General features: G+C 37.8%; 1 protein-coding gene across 2 annotated transcripts in view; it reads right to left on the reverse strand.

The window, feature by feature from the left end:
- Window positions 1-3,247: 3,247 nt before the first annotated feature.
- Window positions 3,248-20,273, reverse strand: part of LOC139691946 (LON peptidase N-terminal domain and RING finger protein 3) — a 170,028-nt gene continuing 153,002 nt past the window's right edge. Inside the window, exons 3-10 of one of the 2 annotated variants that reach the window (XM_071589906.1) lie at window positions 13,526-13,648; window positions 9,579-10,037; window positions 8,930-9,023; window positions 8,237-8,451; window positions 7,634-7,977; window positions 7,166-7,350; window positions 5,719-5,921; window positions 3,248-4,935 (exon numbers count right to left, since the gene is read on the reverse strand). In XM_071589906.1, coding sequence (XP_071446007.1) covers window positions 4,663-4,935; window positions 5,719-5,921; window positions 7,166-7,350; window positions 7,634-7,977; window positions 8,237-8,451; window positions 8,930-9,023; window positions 9,579-10,037; window positions 13,526-13,648 — 1,896 coding nt within the window. In that variant the 3' untranslated portion in view covers window positions 3,248-4,662. Of the gene's footprint in view, window positions 4,936-5,718; window positions 5,922-7,165; window positions 7,354-7,633; window positions 7,978-8,236; window positions 8,452-8,929; window positions 9,024-9,578; window positions 10,038-13,525; window positions 13,649-20,273 lie in introns of both variants that reach the window. The other variant, XM_071589905.1, reaches the window with a different exon arrangement.

Genomic DNA, 20,273 nt, shown 5'->3' on the forward strand with positions numbered 1-20,273 from the left:
AGCCACTGGGCAATACTCTGTTAGCTACACATCCGGTAATTCCTTGCCATTCCCCATCGCTCTCGTCTGCGCATTCCCTTCTGCTCTGGCTTCTTCTAACAGACTCTTTTGTGAACCCTCTCCCGTAAAATGAGGCTGTCGCACAGTAAGTAATTTTGTCTCTGTGGTGGCTGTTGATATCCACTTCCAAATCACCTTGGTTGACACCCAGATAATTACCCAAAAAGGGCAATATTTACACCAAGCAGACTCTTTGAATTTCCATGCACAGCGCTAAACCTAAGAAATGCAGCTCAGACCTTTCAATGGTTCATGATAAGGTGTTTAGGGCTTGGACCATTCGTATGCAATTTGTCCGCAATACCTCTATCGACACTGATCACCACTCAGTCAAATACCTCCTCAAAATTCATAAGCCCAACGAAGACATCCTGATTATATTCTATGTTAATATCTATAAATGTTCTGATCACAGTGAAAATGTCACACATTCCTCTTACTTCATAAATTTTAACTGTTTGCACCATTGTGTAACATTCTATTAATGATTCTTACAACTAACTACCTTTGCTGCATGTCAAATTAAACTTATCGTTCGATAGTCCTCATATACTCATGCTGCCATTTTGCTCTTTTTTGACAGAGAAATCAAATTTGTTCTTACTCCAGCCAAATTTGCTCCTCATAATTATTATTTATAAATTCAAAGAATCCATTCCTTTCATTTTTCTGTGATTCATTAATAATTATGCGGAGATATTATTGATTGTCTTGCTTGATGTAGTTTCCCTTGGTGATTCTTCCATCTGGTATTCTTGAATCCAAAATATCCTTGTCTATACTCCATTCCCTTTCCATTTCTGAACTAATATCTTTGCCATAAAACCATTCTATACATTCTTTCCACCATCCCCAAATCTCTCCATGCTCTATTCATACCTTGCCCATCTTATCTTTTACCATCTGCATTATTTTTCCCTTGCTAGATCCAGGATTCCCAAGCCTCCTCTAAAGTTTCTCCATATTTTTACAATTCTTTCCACCAGACATTGGCTCTTATTAGTTTATGAATTTATTATTTAGTGCTATTACATGCATCCCTTTGCAGTTCTATTATTTTTCTATTTTTTCTTTTATTCATTCTACTTATCTTTCCTGTGCCCCTTGATTTCTAGGTTCTGTAAGTCTTTACCTTGTATAATGTTTCCTTGGCCCCTATTAATATACAGATTTAAAGATCCACCCACTTGGCTCAAAGGGCTCTCATTCCTGCATCGTCATGAATAATAAGTATGGGGGCAGTACGTACACTGTGTCGTAATTAAACTTTTACAAAATTTGATGCCAAATTAAATGAAGAGGAATATCTTTTCTAGGGAAAAGCCTTGCTAGGTAGCCATCTCAATGCTCTTTCCCCTGACAATCAGGAATCATAATAGTAAGAAACGCAAGTTACTAGACATAGAAATATTAAAGACATTTACAAGTCAGGACAAGATTAAATGTTTCATAGATGTAAGGTATATTCGTAGGTGCATGAGTAGGTGTATAGTATAGATAGTATATGTTACAGTTATATTTACATGCATGCGTGAAAGTTATGAAGGTTTTTGCATGAATATTTGGACTTTGTGGGTGTAGATTGGCATGAATTTGTTGGTTTTGCAAATGGTTTTATTCTCATTTACGGGTGGTGACCATACACCTCCCTGCCACACACCCTTGAGGGGTACTATGTAGATAGATATAGATATATAGCCACAACTAATTCTGTATAGTCCAAATGCAGTCTCAAGTTCCCCAGCAAAGCAAAATGGTGTTCCGTTTTTCATCAATGAATAAACTAGACCTCTACCTCTTTCAGTTCCTCCCTTCCTCGTGTTTTACTGTTCTAAATCCCCAAGGAAGAGAAAAAAGTAAAGCCGAAGTCCAAACAAAAGATCTTTCATTGTATAGTGCAAGAACTGCAGGTTGAATTCATTTAATGGGGATGCAAGATTTGTTGGGCAATAATTGCCTTCAAATAAAACTAGGGCTGAAATCAGTGTTAGTTTATAAAATAGTTTATTTTAAAAATTCATCTTTCCTACTTCTGCATAATATTTACGCATTCTATAAAATCAAACACTTTGTCATTGGTGAAAATTTTTCTACCAAAAGATACAAGTATTCAAAAGATCTTTTCAAAGTCACATCATCAATTAACAATAAAAATTTACTCTAATGCATGCACTTCAACATATCATACCTCATTCAACTTTACACAATAATAACCACCTTGGACAGAGGTCACAACTGCAGGGTTATTTTGTAAAATGTTTGTTGGTCGTGGTTGGCGCAAATTTCTCTTGGTTTCATGCAATTTTTATATCTTATGCTGTTCCAACTTAGGTTCATAACTTTCATTTGGAGCATAATCCTACTCGGCTAGGCCAAATTTAAAATACTACCTTTCTATTTGTAAAAATGTCACATCCACCAATGTAATACTATCAATCATGAGAGGAAAAACGTAAGAATTTCCTCCAAGGCCAAACATAAAATAGACCAAAAATATGATGGTGTTGAATTAGGAATGAAGCTATGAATTGCAATTAGATTCCAACGATGAGATGGAATAGTGTATGCATAAGATTAAACAGTGTCAAACAATAATATTGGAAGCAGGACATAATTTCATCCAATTGTAATGTGAACCGATGACTCACAAAATATATAATAACAATAGGTGGAAGTTTTTTCCTGGGGCTGTAACTATGGCCAATATTCAATTCCAATCCAACCATTGGATATACACAACAGCCCTGCTATGCAGGTGTAATCATATAATCCAGTCATAAAATATTTTTAATTTTATATGTAGATAGAAAGCATGAATATGTCCTACACAAAAAAGTAAGCAAATGAAACCCAAAATACCTAAATTTTAATTTAAAGCTTTTTTAATTCATTGATGAAGCTCTTGTGAGTACATCTTTTTTTAAATTAACTCATATAATTTTTAATACAAAAATTATGTCTTCTTATGTATTTGTGACCACTAATAGCTCTATATCTAATTCCCATTGAAAATGCATAGATAAACTGAAGTGGTGGAATGGTGAATGCAAACATCTCGAAGAGACACACTCATTCTATTATTTATGGATAAGAGTTCATCAAAATTATGCAGCACGATAAGCAACCACAACTGAGATGGTCGATAGCAAAATTTAATTACAACATTAGTTCAATAACAGTCATCATCTAACTCTCAAATACCAAGCAACATCTGAGGTTTTCTTTATTTATGGTACATAATGTACATGCAAATTATAAAATCCTTTTACTATAGTTGAGAACATCTTTATCAATACAACAAGGCATAACATATATGCCTTATATTTATCAATTGCATTTAGAATAGAAATGTCAACATTTATAAATATGAGCTAAAAAAACTTATAAAAGAGAACACAGTGATATGACTTTTTCATCATCCCTTGGATTTTGAAGCCCTACATGAGCAAACTGCAGCATACTATAAATAATAAGAATGGTATAATTTAAAAAAAATCAACACAGCCATCTTCATAGTCATAAAATCCATTTTGAATAATAAATATGTGCCTTAACTATTACAAATAAAATGAGGCTAGTGATAATGAACTGACGCACAAAATGGCAAGTAAAGAATGGACCTTAGCATAATACACAAAAAGAAAAATTTGACAATAGCACTTAACAAAATCTCATGTTTCCATAATATAAGGTGAAATGCAGAAGAAAGAAATCTCATCATCCAAGAGAAGTATGAGTAAACAAAGATGCTTTTTGAAGTCCATTTAAAACATTCCTTATCCTCCTGTGGATCTCATCAGTGATTCACATGCAATCAGCAGCTCTTGAATAAAAGTAAGAATAAATAGACATTCTTAAAATTACTCCATAGAGCACTGCCATGTTTATGCCATTTCTTCTAGCCACAGCCAAAATATTTTACATTTCCCCCTCCAATATAGATTTAAAAACCTTTGTTTCTTGAAAGACTAGCAAATGTAATGGATTATGACAAAGAAAGCTGTAAACAATCTTTTATCATAATTTCCTTGGAAAGATATTTAAAAAAGGTTAAATCCCTCTCTCATTTTTTTATGAAAAAGATTTATATAAATAGTTGTACTGTTTTTCCTGAGAGTTGGCCCAGTCACCCATCCAGCTTACTGAATGAGACGGGTTTCACAGAACTGTGCGCAAATATTCATGAAAGTCTATTTGTAAATACATATTGCCTTAAAATATTTTGCAGTTTGAAAACCTTAACAGAAATCACTCCACTCTCTTTTTTCATTGGAGACACATTCTTCCTTAAATTGTCAATCCCTTATCAAAAGCTAAATTTCACACATTCAGCTTGAACCAACAGCCATCAAATATGTTTCTACCATTAAACAATTCCATGAAACTTACTCACAATCCATTGGACACATTTCATTTGGGAGACCAACAAGATAATACATTTCCTCTTTAAAAAAAAAGGTTAAACTCTACTACTCTGTCAGAATTCAAAAGATTTCCTCAGTGGTTTTGACAGGATTCCACACGATTCCCATCAGAACCCACCCTATTTACTTCACGAGATGCATAATGTCTCCAGAAAACTCCCCATAAGCTCTGTGGGTGTCATGAATCTGGGTCATATGTAGAATATCTTCCCTCACTCCGCCGTAATTCTGGTTCTAGCTGAGATGAAGACGGAGGTGGTGTCATTTGTGTAGATAAAGATGAAGTTTGGGATCCCTGGATGGAAGATGGTTCACTTGGCACAACTTGTGAAGTGGATGATGATGACGACGATGATGGGCTGGTTATTGCAATCTGACGCTGCATATGGTCCAAGGTCTTGTCAATCGCTCGCAATCTCTTTTCAAGACTTGTAGTTGCTAAAATTCCAACCTGATGGAATAGAAATGGAAATTTTTATTTCTTTACACATTTGCCCATGGATGATAAAAACCTTTCAAAAAACAAATGGAAGTATTCTAATACTCCAATATATATTCCAAGGCAAGATCCACCATAAAAAAAATGTTGAAGGATGTTTTTCAAGAATGATAAATATGAGCTCCAAGAGTGATGAATATTATATTACGACAAAAAGATTACGCTAAGATATATTTATGAATAGGGTCAAGTATTTGTATATTTATGCCTATTGGAGGGATAGATGGAAAAAGGATAGACAGGAGAAAGGTATTTCAGTAGAAGTATACCAGTATGCTGAGGTGAAGGTTGGTTGAAAGTTAGTTAGTCCAACATTAGTTTTGCATACTCTGTGAGGTAAAAGGAAGGCTGATAAAAAGCTGAGATAGGGCTAACCATAAAATCCTTTTAAAGTTTAGACTGAGATGAAAGTCTGAAAATGTGGACCTTATTCTGTTAGAATATTAATGGATTTGGAGGAATCCATGAGTTCAGTCATGAATTTTCAACACTTACTTAGCCTTCAATTTCATGATACCTGTTCTGATTCCATGCATATTATTTATATTGAGTCATTAATATGACGGAAAAAAATCTTCACCAGAAATCTTTCTCAATCTTAAAGCTAGTTTCACTCTTTGTCCTTACCCTTCCATAAATGATTGAGTATCAGCAATGCACTCTGAATTCAATATTATGATAACCTGATATCCTGAGGCTTAAATTTTATAAATACATTATGCTAAAATACTGTACCTGAAGGTTTTGACCAAGGGGAAGAATGGCTAGGGTCCACCACACCCATGCTGGACCATCAGGTAAAGTAAGCCAAGAGTCATCAGCTTCCAACTCCGGCATTAACCCAAAGGTTCGTTCTATTTCCAGCCTTATTGGACGGCCCACTGATGACAGCCACTGGCAACTTTTTTTCAGTATCCTATTGTGAAGCTGTTTAATACCTTAAAAGAGAAGTAATTTCATAATATAATAATCTTTTTTTCCTTCTACAGGTTTAGGTATGCATGAAATATACCCAGGGACTCGGAAGAATTTCAGTTAAAGTGGCATGTTAGTTGGTGAGTAGAAGGCATTTCATAGAGAGAATTGAGTAAAATTAATGAATGTGCTATGGAAAATAGAAGTAGATGGGAGGGATACAAAACTTATCCTCAACCTGTGTATGTCTCAGACTGCTCAGGTGCCAGTGGCAGATGGAGAGTCAGAATCGTCTGTGTTACAAGTAATGTGGTTTCAGAAAAAGAGAGAGGCAACGTTCATTATTCAAATTGGAGTTTATAGATTAGAGCAGGTGGAATAGTTTATATAAACCAATGAATTTTGGATTAAAATGATCTAAGTAGTTGGGACACAAGATGAAGAATTGCATTATGAAAAATAGAATTTACAAGCAATTTCATTAAGTAAGAATGCCACAAACTGGCTAATATAAACTTTGAGATGAATCATGGTTTTGTATGGCACAGAAAATGGTTGTTGAGGCAATATGATAGTTATAGAATGGAGGCTTCTGAGATTTGGGTGTGAAGAAGGATGGAAAAGGTGAAATGGACAGAATGGAAAACAAACCAAGTGCTACACATACATATTTGGGAAGGAGCGCCCAGTAACCAAGTAGGAAAAATGGATAAAGAACTTTGATTAGAGACAGTATATTGAAGACTTTGATAGGCATGGGAAAACAAAGGAAAGTGAGGTATTGGTAGGCACATTTGATAGAATGATGCGAGGGCAGAATTGAAGATAGGATAAGTGTCCAATATAATAGAATATATAGGGAGAGGATGACACATGAAAGGCATACAGGTATCATCATATTCCCATAGAATAACTATCCTTTTTTGCAATGAAAATATGAAATTATTTAGGTATTGTGCTCAAAATGGAGTAATGTAAACAATCAAAGCCCTTTACATTAAAGTTTGAAAAACAAAAAGCTGAAATGGAATAGAAAAAATATGTGTTCCCAGATTAAAATTTTGTAAATAATTCAGTACCTGTAGTGTTCATAACTTTTCATTTATTCATAATCGAATTAACTCAAGAGCAAACTCCACCTATAAGAGGTGAGTGCATATTTATGGTACACATCAAAAACTGTACTTGTATTGCTTAGAAATACATGCTAACAATAATCCTTAGGCCAATGAAAAAGTGTTCTTTTCTAATTATTTCTGCAGCTTACCATTGACTTGTTCTGGCTGAATGGGCTGATCCTGGATGAACTGCACTTGTGCTGTGTCATAGCCATCTCTTTCCCCCCTAGCAATCACCCTAAAGCGCCGAACACCCACAGTGGAAAGTATTGAGCAGCCATCTCCCATTAGAACCCAGTCCCGCATTTCTAGCATTGTGCCGTAGTCAGCATATCTACTAGAAAAATCAATCAGTCAAAACAAAAAAATTAGACCGTTATCCTTAAAGAGAAACCTAGTTATGATCCAATATTAATTTAAGTTATGATTCAACTCCACTTTTGAGGGAATAAAGGAGATTCTCAACTTTTAAATATTAAAAACTTTTTAAAAACATTTAACGAGGGCAAAACAAGTAAACAGTGAAGAAACCACTATGAAGTGCAGTTTCACTTGTCAGATTCTTAACAGGAAAATGTGAACAAAAAATATGATGAAGACATAAATGGATTGATTACCTGCTCAATCCATCACCTCTCCTGGATGAAGAGATACATGCAGCTATGCCGAATTGTCGCCCACCAGTTTCCACGCACCGCCTCACCATGAGCCTATACCGAGGTTCATACACAAAGAGTGGGCATGGCACATTAGGGAATGCAGCCGTACACACAAATACAGGCACTCGTGGCTCAACCCTGAGACCCTCTGAACCATTAGGCAGTCCAGTGCCACCACCAGGACCCCCTTCTGACAACTCCTGCCGGTGGATTAACTGCCTCATTTCATATTCTGATGGGAGATATGCCCATAATGCCTGCTCAATGAAGTCTGTGACACACCGAGGACTTGTAGCAAGGTACTGAAATTCAATGAATGAAGTTTTAACTAATTACTAAAAACCATTTCAAAATGAACAAAGTTAACTCAATGAATGATCATGCAAGGAATCATTATTTCGAATTTTTTTTAAATTTGAACTCTACTGTGAGCAATTTACTATTTAAAAAAAATCACTTCATCACAGGCAGTTCTTTACAAAAAGTTACTACAGACACTAAACTGGTTGATCTATTTTAATTTTTCTTAACAGGACTAACATTGAAATTGATTCAACTTACATCAGCAAGGGAGGCCATACATAGAGGACATGCACAGCTGTAGTCAAGACACCGATCAAGGCAGACCCAACAATATGTGTGGCCACAAGGTGTTGTGACTGGGGACCACAATGTTCGACAGCACAGAACACAGTCAAAATCCATTGAGTCGATCAAATCTTGAGATGGAGAAGTGAGCGCATTCAGATTATTGCCAGCAGCTTTATAATCAGCTCCTAAGGACACCAAATAATAAAATAACATGAGTAATCTGTGATGCTACAAAAACTTAATAACAATTATTTGTAATGACTAAAATGTAAGTAGAATCTTGAAATATTATTTCATTAGCTGCCTTTTACAAAATTTCAATCACCAACAATCTGAATTGCATATAGTCTAGTCCAGATCAACTATTCCTTAATGTAGCTGGATTAATAAGGTTATGCTTTACTATTATGTATTAATAATAACAAATTCATTAAAAAAGGCCTAATTGAACAAGGTAATTCGTCTCCAAGGCTTCATAAAGCCAGATGGTATAGGACTGGTTAAACCAGGCACAGTACCATAGAGTCAAAGGTGTCTGGAGAGAAACACTAAATTGTGTAAAGGTAATTCAACACCTCTTACATAAAATATATGTATATTCCCTTTTGCCTATGTTCCAACTAACACTCCTATCACATTATTAACAATAAAGCAAATACTTACTCTTAATCTTTTCCATTTCTCTAAACAATTTGTCCAGTATTCCTTGGAGATGAGCATTCTCAGCACTGAGAGAAGGGCGTCGGTAGGAATGAGTCTAAAGAGAAAATAAGAGACTGATAACACTTCACTTCATCAGCAGATAGAAAAAAACTACTTCTATTGCAATTATATGTCAATTTGTAAAACTGCTTAGAGAACATATTGCATTGGAAAACTTATTGTTTGCATGAGATGAAGTAATTGGGTCCAGTAATATTGTGTGCTGACACACAATAAATACTTACTTAAATACTGATATTAGATTTCGGTCTATTCAAACACTTACGTTATTATTTAAAAAATAAATGAATTAAAAGACATTCATTATAGCAATCTAATTAAACAGTATTTATAAAAAACAAAAGCAATAAGTCCTTAAACATGAGAACTTTTCTTGAGAAACCTAGTTGTACAAGCCCAAATGAGCTGAGCTGGGTATCTGGGTAATAATTTCCCACCAGTGTTATTGGTGGAAAGAATAATGTGTTTTCCTGTTTTGTTTTGAATCCATAACTCAATGATCTGCAATTTAGTCAGTGCATGTATCTGGTTTCTGAGAGGGAAAGGTGAGATCGACAATCAAAAACTTCCCCAGGCCACGCTAACTTACGCAGAGTGCATCCTCTTCACCGCTTGAGTTGTCCTCGCAGTCGCTGCAGTGCAGGTCCATCGGGTTTCGGGAGGGCATGCCTAGCTGCTGCGGCGAGGGCTCAGGCGTCGCGGTGGAGGTGGGGAGGCTGCGGGAGGAGGGCGGCGGCGAGGGCGGGGAGATCTGCAGCGCTGGCAGGAAGGCGTCGGGCGGCGATGAGGGACAAGACGAGTGGTTGCTGAAGGGTCCGTGGTGGTGGTGGGGGCGCTTGGGGGAGTGGCAGCGCTGGTGACGGCAGGGGTGGTGCCGTACAGGCGAGCTCAGCGAGTAAGGTAGGGAGTACGAGCGGGGCAGGCAGAGTGAGTACAGGTGGTGGTGGTGGATGCCGGTGGGAGACTGGACCCTGGGTGTTGAAGCAGAGAGGCCCCGGCCGCTCCGGCTCGAAAGGCCGCCCGGGGGCAGGAGGATGCGGAGGAGGACCTGGAAGAGGCGAACACAGTCGTTATGCAACCACAGCCATCCAACCAACTCGACGGGGGCATGTAAAACGGACAGATCGATGACGAATATGACGCGACTGGGGGACACGGGACTCGTTGATTAGCCTCCTCGGATGCTTCCCACGCCCTTGTGACCTGACAACACTCTATAATTACAATGTCACGACGATTGCATCATCATTCACTGATTTCACACAATACTCGTTCTTTAGCTCTGCATACGTTCTACCTCCCTCAAAGCATCATACTGGTAGATTTCTTTCCTCGTACAATTAACGACTGTAACAAATGGTTATCGAAAAGAACCCTTTGACACTAAAGCGAACGTAATCAGCATCTGTGGTGTATTTCTTACCTTGTCTCCGAGATAAAAAAAACTACATAGTGCAAACTCTCAATACGCATGTATGTCCTCATTCCTATTTATTTTCTCGCAAATACTGATCATATAACAGACGTAATACATATTACAAGCAATTTCCTTGTGACAGCTTTATTATGCACATCATAAACATTGGTTCAGAAATGTTTTGGATAAAATAATGAACTACCAATGTTGATAGGTTGCAGATAATAGCTCTCTCCAAAATCTTCTTTTGAATCTCAACAATCTTATTCAACCATTCCCACCTACCATTACAAAAATCGTGTTCGCGAATTAATAAGCAGAGAGAAAATAAAATAATGTATTTATTAGTTTGTCGTACGTCGTTCGAATTAATAGAATAGGTGGTGTTTGCTAAACTATTATCATAGTCAGATATGACTGTAGGAAAGAGCTCAATACACAATACTGGAAGAAGACAACTTATTTTTTTTACGAAAGGAAATACCTGAGACTACTGTTTCATGTGGCATATGCATGTTCTAAAAAAGTAGCCGACCCCGGTGGCGGCGGGGTAACGTCCTCGTCTGCCATTCCAAGGGTCGCGGGTTCGATTCCCGCCTGGGTGAGTTTTCCTCCACCTAGGACTTGGGTGTTTGTGAATGTGATCATTGTTATCGTTGTTAATAATTCGATGTAAAGGCCCAAATGTGCTACTTTCGGACTAATACTTAATAAATAAATAAAAGTAAATAATTCAACTTGGAAAGACATCATTGACCCACTAATAGGGATTAAACTCACTTCTACGGTTCTACTTAGCATTGGAACGATAACGAGTTAATACAGTAAGGAGTGATTTACTTAGATGGTGAAGAAACTTCTCAGGAAACAGAGGACTCGGAGATAAGCTGTAGAGAGTGCGCGATTGGTGAGTGTTACATAAATGAAATCAAATCTCCTGCGCATCAAGAGGTAAAATGTATATTAAGATTGAAGGAAGATAGAAAAAAGTTGACAGCAGAGCCTCGATTGTTAGAATTTTTATAATTCTCGCCAAATACGCGAACTAAGCCCGAAGCTCCAGGCCCAGAATAGGTCCTCCTTTACGAAAACCCATACGTAATTCGGACGTGTACAGGGAAGCTGACACTAAAGGGACATTCAATTATATCCCCGCCTGTTACATATATTATTTGACATTAAGTTAAGGTTTATGAATCGTTGCTTCAACATAACTAAAGCAATTCATCCATTTAGCAGAATTTTGTGGAGGGTAAATAAACTTGAGGAAGTTTGTTTCCGATTCCCTTCTAATAAACGGCTGAAATCACAAGATCTACTTTCAGAGCCTAATTCCTACCACCCAGTTCTTTCTCTACCCGACGCCCCTGACTCCCACGAACCTTCCTTCCCCTCCTCTACCCGACTACCCTGTAACTCCCGCTCCCTCCATCCCCACTTCTACCCAAACAAAATAAATTAGCAAAGGAGACTGAAGAAGAGAAAGTGCGAACGATTAAGACAGAGAAACTCGAAAGAAGTACGGGTATGTATGAATCTAACGTGGCCTTGCAATAACGAGCAATTTTGGAAATACCTGTGGTAGACGACGCTTACGGGTAATTCCAAAAGACGGAATAATAGATTTGAATTTTATGCCTGGGACTAAGAATGCTGAAGAGCTGGTTAAAAACTGCTGGCTACCCTGGCACGGATACCAACTTTGATCATTATTTGCCATTGATAAAACGTAAATTTAAATTAAAAATCCAAAACATATCAAAGCATTTTCGCAGTCCGCATGATGATTAAATGAAAATTGACACAGGCCGGATTTGCAAAAATATATGCGCACAACGTGTTTCGAATTACTTAACTTTGGAACGCAGGACGGGTACTTTGCAAAGCTACTAAGTTCTCACCGCGGTTTTCCCTGAAAAATGAAACGTAGGTAAATGATTTTTGACAAATGAGTAAATATAGTACAATGACCTCCTCTGCATCTATGGATGCTGGACTTTCTCAAAATCCTGTCATCTGCGTATCTAGCTGTGAAAATATATGCCAAAGAAACATTTTTGATCTATATAAACATCCCTTTTTTCTCTGGCACTAGTCCCTCTGGTTCCTAATAGGCATCCAACTTCCCATCCTCACCCCCCGTGGTGCCTTCCCGAATCCCCAACCACCAGACGTTGTGTCTACCATTAACACCACTTCATCACCCCGTCACCTGAAAGCCCCTCCACCCACCTCCCCTTCTACACTCGAATTCCCCCCACCAGCCTCTCCACTCTAATTAACACCTCCTAAATTGCCTCCCTCTCGCTAAGTAACCTAAACAGGGAGAACGTAAGAAAAAACCGATGATGTCACAGGTACGAGTTGCTTCACATTAGACCGTTTCACGATATGGGTCAAGTGCCGACCCAATGGATAATGATATGTTACTAACAGAAGTATTTCCGTACTAACAGAGTTGTATTTCAACGAAATTAATTAAGGAACACATCCAATCACAAAGAACTACGACCAGAAGACTTTGCGGAAGGGTACACAGCACTTTGAGTTTCTTAAGACAGTGAGGAAACAGTCGAGACCCCACATTTTATGCCCGCGGCATGGTAATGAAATATTTAAAATTATAATTCCCTCCGGCAATAAATGATTGTAAAAGAATCTAAGTATTCGTATATCTGCCGACAACTGTGATTCAATTATCTCGTTATTGTCCATCCGGAACTTATAAGGTTTTAGCATTTTAAGCCCCCAGCCAAACGCTCATGAGACGACCCTCAGACGCTCCATTAAGTGGAGGAAGTGAGTGGAGCAGACATTTTTAGAAGGCAAAATGCAGTGTAGATGCATGATTTGAAAATATGAATAATATGATGTGGACGTATCTTTGTTAAAGTTTTAAGTCTTGAAGGAATAGTATACCGTGTGTCTTACTTTCTGGAAGCCATTATAAGATTAATTAACTTTAATGACGTCGAATAGAACTAAAAATTCAACCATTGTTTACTCCTCAAAGCATGATGAAATGCCACAAAAATAAAATGATATGTGGACTCGGGAGTCGAACCCAGGCGACCTTCCAAGCTGTACTACAACCGGCGAGGGCATCTCACCAGACTCACCTGAGATACTTCGTAGCGGAGAGCCTGCGGGTTGCCGTCGATGGCGACGCAGGAGCAGAATGCGCAGAGGGCGTCCTCATAGCGACCCAGGGAGAAGAGAGCGACGCCCCGACGGTAGTGACCCTGGATCCAGAGGAATGAGAAAAATTAGTGGATTCGGGATTCAAATACGGAACGGTAGTAATTCATAAGCATACAATACGAGATTTTCGAGAAAAAGAGGCTCGTATTAATCAACCTCGGGTATTTGTATTTAATATTTTTGCAAAGCATTTTACGCACATTCCGTTAACAGTTTTATCACATATCACACACACTAAAATAACAGAAAAATAAAGAAAACATTATTTGTACAGCCGTCATGTATCAATTTATCTACAGCCATAATGAGTAAGAAAGAAAATATTATTTTTCCGTTCCACACGGTATCATTTTACTACAAAAAAGTATTTTCTTTCCTTCTCGTCATTCTGAAATACCACAAAGTAACTCCGTACGTAACCGCATAAATTTACAGCCACAGTTTTGGCATACATAAAAGAACTTTACGCAAAAGGACACAATTTTCCGTGGTCCTTTCATAAGCAGGACAACAGACTCTGACCAATATCACAAGCTAATTCAATGAGTCAATTCATCCATTTACCTATTTAAATATGATGCCGCATAGAGTATCTTGGTGTTTACGACGGATGAGCACCCATCACAGATTTATTTCCATTTCCCTAAACACGGATTTATCTGCCGAGATAATTTATTCTGATAGTATCCATCCGAGAAAGCTCCCTTGATTATCATTACAATTAATAATACGCCAACTAACTTGATTCGCGAACTCACTGCATAAACTTACTAAACGATTACTCAGGCAATTTTTCGCAGTTTTAAAAAATTACAACAAGCAGAAATGACATGGAAACTACTACCCGTCAAAGGTAATGCGTATACTTCGGTGACAACTTGACTAGCGCCTTCCCGCACAACTTATTAGAAATATCACTTCCACAGATATCACTGATGGAATATTATTATTGGTATTCTAACCGTTAAAGCAGATTTGAATGGACAGAGCCCATCCAATTACAGACCAAATATATTTAAGTGCCTCTCCTAACAAAACACAATCTGATATCCAACACTAGATTAAAGCCAACTTCAATTCCGCATACTTCTTTCCTCCTCGCATTCTGTCCAACACGTTGACACTAATTCTGTCTAACACTACGCTTTCCACTGTTCACGAAGGTTACAATGACAAAGGTGTCTTTGTGCGAACACCACCGGACCTTGAGCCTCGTACGCCAAGAAAAGAAGGCATGCAGTTATTGAAATCACCATTGTAAAAATAGAGCTAAAACACTTGGAACTGCTTGGGAAAACCGATTCGGTTTTTGAAAAAAAATTAAAAGAGAAGCCAAACTTTACCAAAAAAAAAAGTAATAGGAAAGTGATGAGAAAAAACAAAACGACATTCATTCTAATAATTGATTAAATAAATGGAGTTGATAATGCCAACTGGAATGTTGGATTTAGTACGCTACGCCAATCAGGAATTAGACATCGGAAATATGGCATTCGCAACCTCAAAAACATGAGACTTAAGGTAGTTTGTTTTGATAATAGAGAGGAAGAAGCACAGAAGCATTAAATAGCATGCGCGACAAGGATGCTCGTCTTCCTCATTATTCAATATAAATTATCAAAAGTTTTGGAAATTAAAATTGAATGAGGAAAAAGTTTGCGTAGATATTGGAATGGGCATGATTTAGAGGACGAATTAATAGTAACTGCAGTAAGCAAACGACACCTGCAGCGAATTCTCGGTAAAATGGATACATCAATCACATAGGAAGACTATAGCATGAGGACACAACCAAAATACCTTGATTTTAGTCTGCTATTGGAGTAAATAAAATATCACTGAATTGAATAAGAGCTTTGCGTGGAAGTGAATTCTGAGCAATGAAAGGGGGAGAAAAAACTACTAGCATTTGAAAGATTGCAATTAAATAAGAATACTGAAGATAATTCATAAGGAGAAGTTTACGGATAAAGGAGCGCGTTGAAGGGCTGGAGAATCGAGAGGCTAATTGAACCACAGATAAAAATATACGCCCGATTGCCAGGACACAACTTCAGGGACAATCGACTGATGGAGAGAGTAGCGTAACGAAAAATTACCGTGTAAATGCGTCGTTTAGAATATAAATTACTAATCATGAAAGGTTAGCTACTGCGAATCGAAGAGGAAATAACGATTAGGCGAGAGATGTAGCTGCTGTAACTCAGCCTCTAGTCAAAGAAGAAGACGATAATTTACGCCTTCTCGCGTTGATTTTTGGTTAAACCTTAACAAGGAAGTCGCTACTCATTTTGATAATTCGTCCTGCCCTTGCAAATGCCTTGGCACGCGCGGCAAGCAACTTCGAGGACTAATGGCTATCAATATTCTTACAGTAAGGGAAGCGCAAGGGATGTGATTTTTTTTCCTTCGTAAAGTCCTTACAAGATATCGCCAATGACATTTTTCATGAGAAAAAATAAGTCAGTGGGACCGGATAATATCTCAATTAACATTCTAAAACTGGGTGATACCGCAATAGCTTTGTACCTGAGTCATCTATTCAAAGTAACTTTAAATAATGATGCCTTGCCCAATGATTGGAAAAAAGCAAATATTACACCAATTTTCAAGAAAGGGGATAAAACAATAGCCAATAATTAAAGACCGGTAAGCATAACCTCAGTTGTTTGCAAAATAATGGTAAAAAGAATCGCTGACTACATTCGGGAATGGTGGGCAAGAGATAGATGGCTATTCAAACACCAACATGGGTTTAGAACGGGATACTCGTGTGAAACGCAGCTTTTGGGATTAAGTCAATACATCGGCGACGCAATAGATGAAGGAAAGGGGGATCGAGATGGTGCGGGGGCTAACGTACTGGCTTCCCACCCTGAGGGCGCGGGTTCAAATCCCGGCGGTGTTGAATATTTTTCAGAGGTATCTCGATCCCTACTTGAGGTGCTTTGTGGAGGGCACTTTGAGTGAGTACGCCGTCCGTCGGATGGGACGTTAAGCCGCGGACCCCTTGGCGCCTTTCGTAAAGAGTAGGCTAATGCCGACGCCGGGTTTCTCTCCTCCCTTAATCCTTTCCTGTCCATCCCCTATGGCGCAAATGACCTTAGCTGTCGGTCGCCTCCCCTAAAAACTACTACTATGAAGGAAAGGAAGTGGATGCAGTAATTGTTGATTTTTCGGCAGCTTTTGACCGAGTGCCTCACGATAAATTATTGTTAAAGTTGGATTCGTTACCATTGGACTTGAGGGTAAAACAATGGATAAAAGATTTTCTCAGAGGGAGAACTCAAAAAGTAAAATTAGGGGATACATTTTCAAATGAGGCGAGCGTATTAGCAGGAGTTCCACAAGGCAGTGTTCTAGGGCCATTACTCTTCCTAATTTACGTAAACGATCTACCAAACAATTTACATTCCCAAATAAGACTCTTTGCTGATGACTGCATTATATACAGACGGATAGAACATGTAAATGACCACGTAATATTACAAAATGACATCGATCGCCTTGGTGACTGGGTTACAAATAATAATATGGGCATTAATATAATAAAAGTAAGCATATAAAATTTTCAAATAAAAATAATGCAGAAAAGGAAATTTACACCCTCTTTGGAGAAAGAATCCCATGTACTAGTCAAAGCAAATATTTAGGCATTTATTTAACTAGGGATCTTGGGTGGGGAGTCCAAGTAGACAATTTGACACGGAAGGTATATAAAGTATTGCATTGGGCGATGAGAAATTTAAAAGGAAGTAGCGTAGCCACAAAAGAAAAAGCATATAAGGCACTGGTTATCCCTATCCTAGAATACTCCTCCATAGTATGGGATCCATATGAGGTGGGGCATATTAAAAAGAAAGAAAAAGTTCAAAGAAAGGCAGCAAGATATGTACTCGGAAGGTATAAAAGAACAGATAGTGTCACAGAAATGTTAGATATACTGAAATGGGAGAGTTTGAAAATTAGAAGAAAAAGGAGTAGGTTAGGCGCGATGTATAGAATTGTTAAAAAGGACGAAGCGTGGGAAGATTTATGGAAAGGGATAGAAAAGCCTAACTTTAAGGGAAAAAACGACCATAGCCTCAAAATAAAAATAAGGACTCAAAAAACAAATAAGAAAAAATACTTTTTTAAATAGAACCATAATTGATTGGAACCAGCTGCCTGGAGGTTTGTTTGAGCCCTTTCCATCCAATTTTAGAAGTTTTAAGTATAAATGTAAAGCAGCCACTGGGTAATAAACTTCATTGTAGTCATGAAAATATTGTTTGTATGTGATGTGGACGGCATATTGTATGTGATGTGGAAGTTTGTTTGTATGTGATGTGGAAGTGCCATTATGTAAAAATATTTTTATTATTAGTATGTAATTTTCGTTGTAGAGTTATCTTTGATCTAACCTGACTGTTGCCACCAGGAAATTTGCCTAATTGCAACGTAATTGTGTAAATAATAAATAAAATAAAAGAATACTCATGGGAACACGATAGAATTTTATTAATGGAGGAGTAAGTCCGAAGACTAGGGAGACGAAAAAATTCTTAAAACAGATAAAAATAAGATTAGCCCAATTGACACGACCCATACACAGTCAGGATGAACTGTTGACGAGAGATGAAAGAAGACACTTGGCTTTTTCACGTAGAATTTTTTTAATTACGACCTAGGTTTCGTTGCGGTGTAACATATTCAGGTGAATTGGAAATGTTGGAACACACATACACATATATACCCAAATGCTGGGGAAAGCAATTCAAATTAATTGAAGATTATGTATATTCAACAATATCAGGTGAGATGTAGTGGAAGTTCGTCATTATGAGAGAAAAAAAATTTGCACTTTTCCATAGATTTATTTGTAAAGTGCAACGTGTTTCAGTTCATCGAACCATCTTCAGGTAAAAGACAAAATTCAAATTGTGAATACACCATATTTATGTCTGTTTGAGGAAGGTGGGGTGGGGGGAATAAAAGATTGAGGAGTAAGGTAGGCGGGGACAAAGAGGGGGAATATGGAAAACCCAAAGAAACAGGGAATTCTTTAGTTTCTCTGTTTCTTTGGGTTTTCCATATTTCCCCTCTTTGTCCCCGCCTACCTTACTCCTCAATCTTTTCTCCCTATCCTACCGTCCTCCAACAGGTATAAATATGTCGTATCACATGTTGCATCTTGTCTGGTACCTGAATATGGTTCGCTGAACTGAAACACGTTGTACTTTACAAATAAATCTATGGAAAAGTGCAATTTTTGTTTTATTTCTCATACCTAGCTCAGTGTCTTCTTTCATTATGAAGGATTTACACCATGTTACGCCTGAAACTGTGCCCTTGATGAATATAGCACTGATTGGAAAAAAGAATGAAACAATTATCGTGTTGAGGTCTCGTTTAATATATATATGTTGCAAAAGTTGAAAGGTTACTCATTGTCAACCGAAGTGGAAATAACGATTAAGCGAAAGGAGTAGATAGCTGCTTCTGCTGTCAATCAGGCTCTGGTCAAAGAGGAATAAGATAATTTACGCCTCCTCGCGTTGATTTCTGGTAAACCTTAACAACGAAATCTTTACTCATTTTAAACTTCGTCCTGTCCTTGCAAATGCCTTGGCACGCGCGGCAAGCTACTTCGAGGACTAATTGCTATCAATATTCTTATAGTAAGAGAAGCGCAGTGGACGCAATTTTCTCAGCCTTTCCCAGATATCGCAAATGACATCTTTCATGGGAACACGACAGAATTTTATTAATGCAGGAGTAAGTCGGAAGACTATGGAGGTGAAAAACTTCTTAAAACAGAGACAAATAAGATAAGCCCAATTGACAGGACCCATACTCAGTCAGGATGAACTGTTGAAGAGAGATGAAAGAAGACACTTTGCTTTTTCACGTAGAATTTTTTTAATTACGACCTAGTCACAGCGTAACATCTTCAGGTGAATTGGAAATTTTGGAACACATACACATATATACCCAAATACTGGGGGGAAAAATTCAAATTACTAGAAGATTATGTATATTCAACAGTATCAGGCGAGATGTAGTGAAAGTTCGTCATTATGAGAGAAAAAAAAATTTGCACTTTTCCATAGATTTATTTGTAACGTACAACGCGTTTCAGTCCATCGAACCATCTTCAGGTGCAAGACATATAGCATATTCCCCCTCTTTGTCCCCGCCTACCTTACTCCTCACTCTTTTCTCCCTATCCTCCCTTCCTCAAACAGGTATAAATAAGTCGTATCACATGTTGAATCTTGTCTTGTACCTGAAGATGGTTCGATGAACTGAAACGCGTTGTACGTTTCAAATAAAGCTGTGGAAAAGTGCAAATTTTATCTTTTTCCAATAACTTAACATGTTACGCTGCAACGAAACCTAGGTCGTAATAAAAAAATTCGATGTAGTAAAGCAAAGTTTCTTCTTTCATCATGAAGGATTTCCACCATATTACGCCTGAAACTGTCGTTGATGAAGAGAGCGCTGGGAGGAAAAAAGAATGAAACAATCATCGTGTTGAGGTCTCGTTTAATATATACATATGTTACAAAAGTTGAAAGGTTAATTATTGTGAACCGAAGAGGAAATACTGATTAGGCGAGAGGAGTAGATAGCTGCTGCTGCTGTCAATCAGCCCCTGGTCAAAGAGGAATAAGACAATTCCTC

Source organism: Hetaerina americana, unplaced genomic scaffold, assembly GCF_022747635.1.
Source record: "Hetaerina americana unplaced genomic scaffold, ioHetAmer1.1.p SCAF_4, whole genome shotgun sequence".
NCBI classification, from domain to species: Eukaryota; Metazoa; Arthropoda; class Insecta; order Odonata; family Calopterygidae; genus Hetaerina; species Hetaerina americana.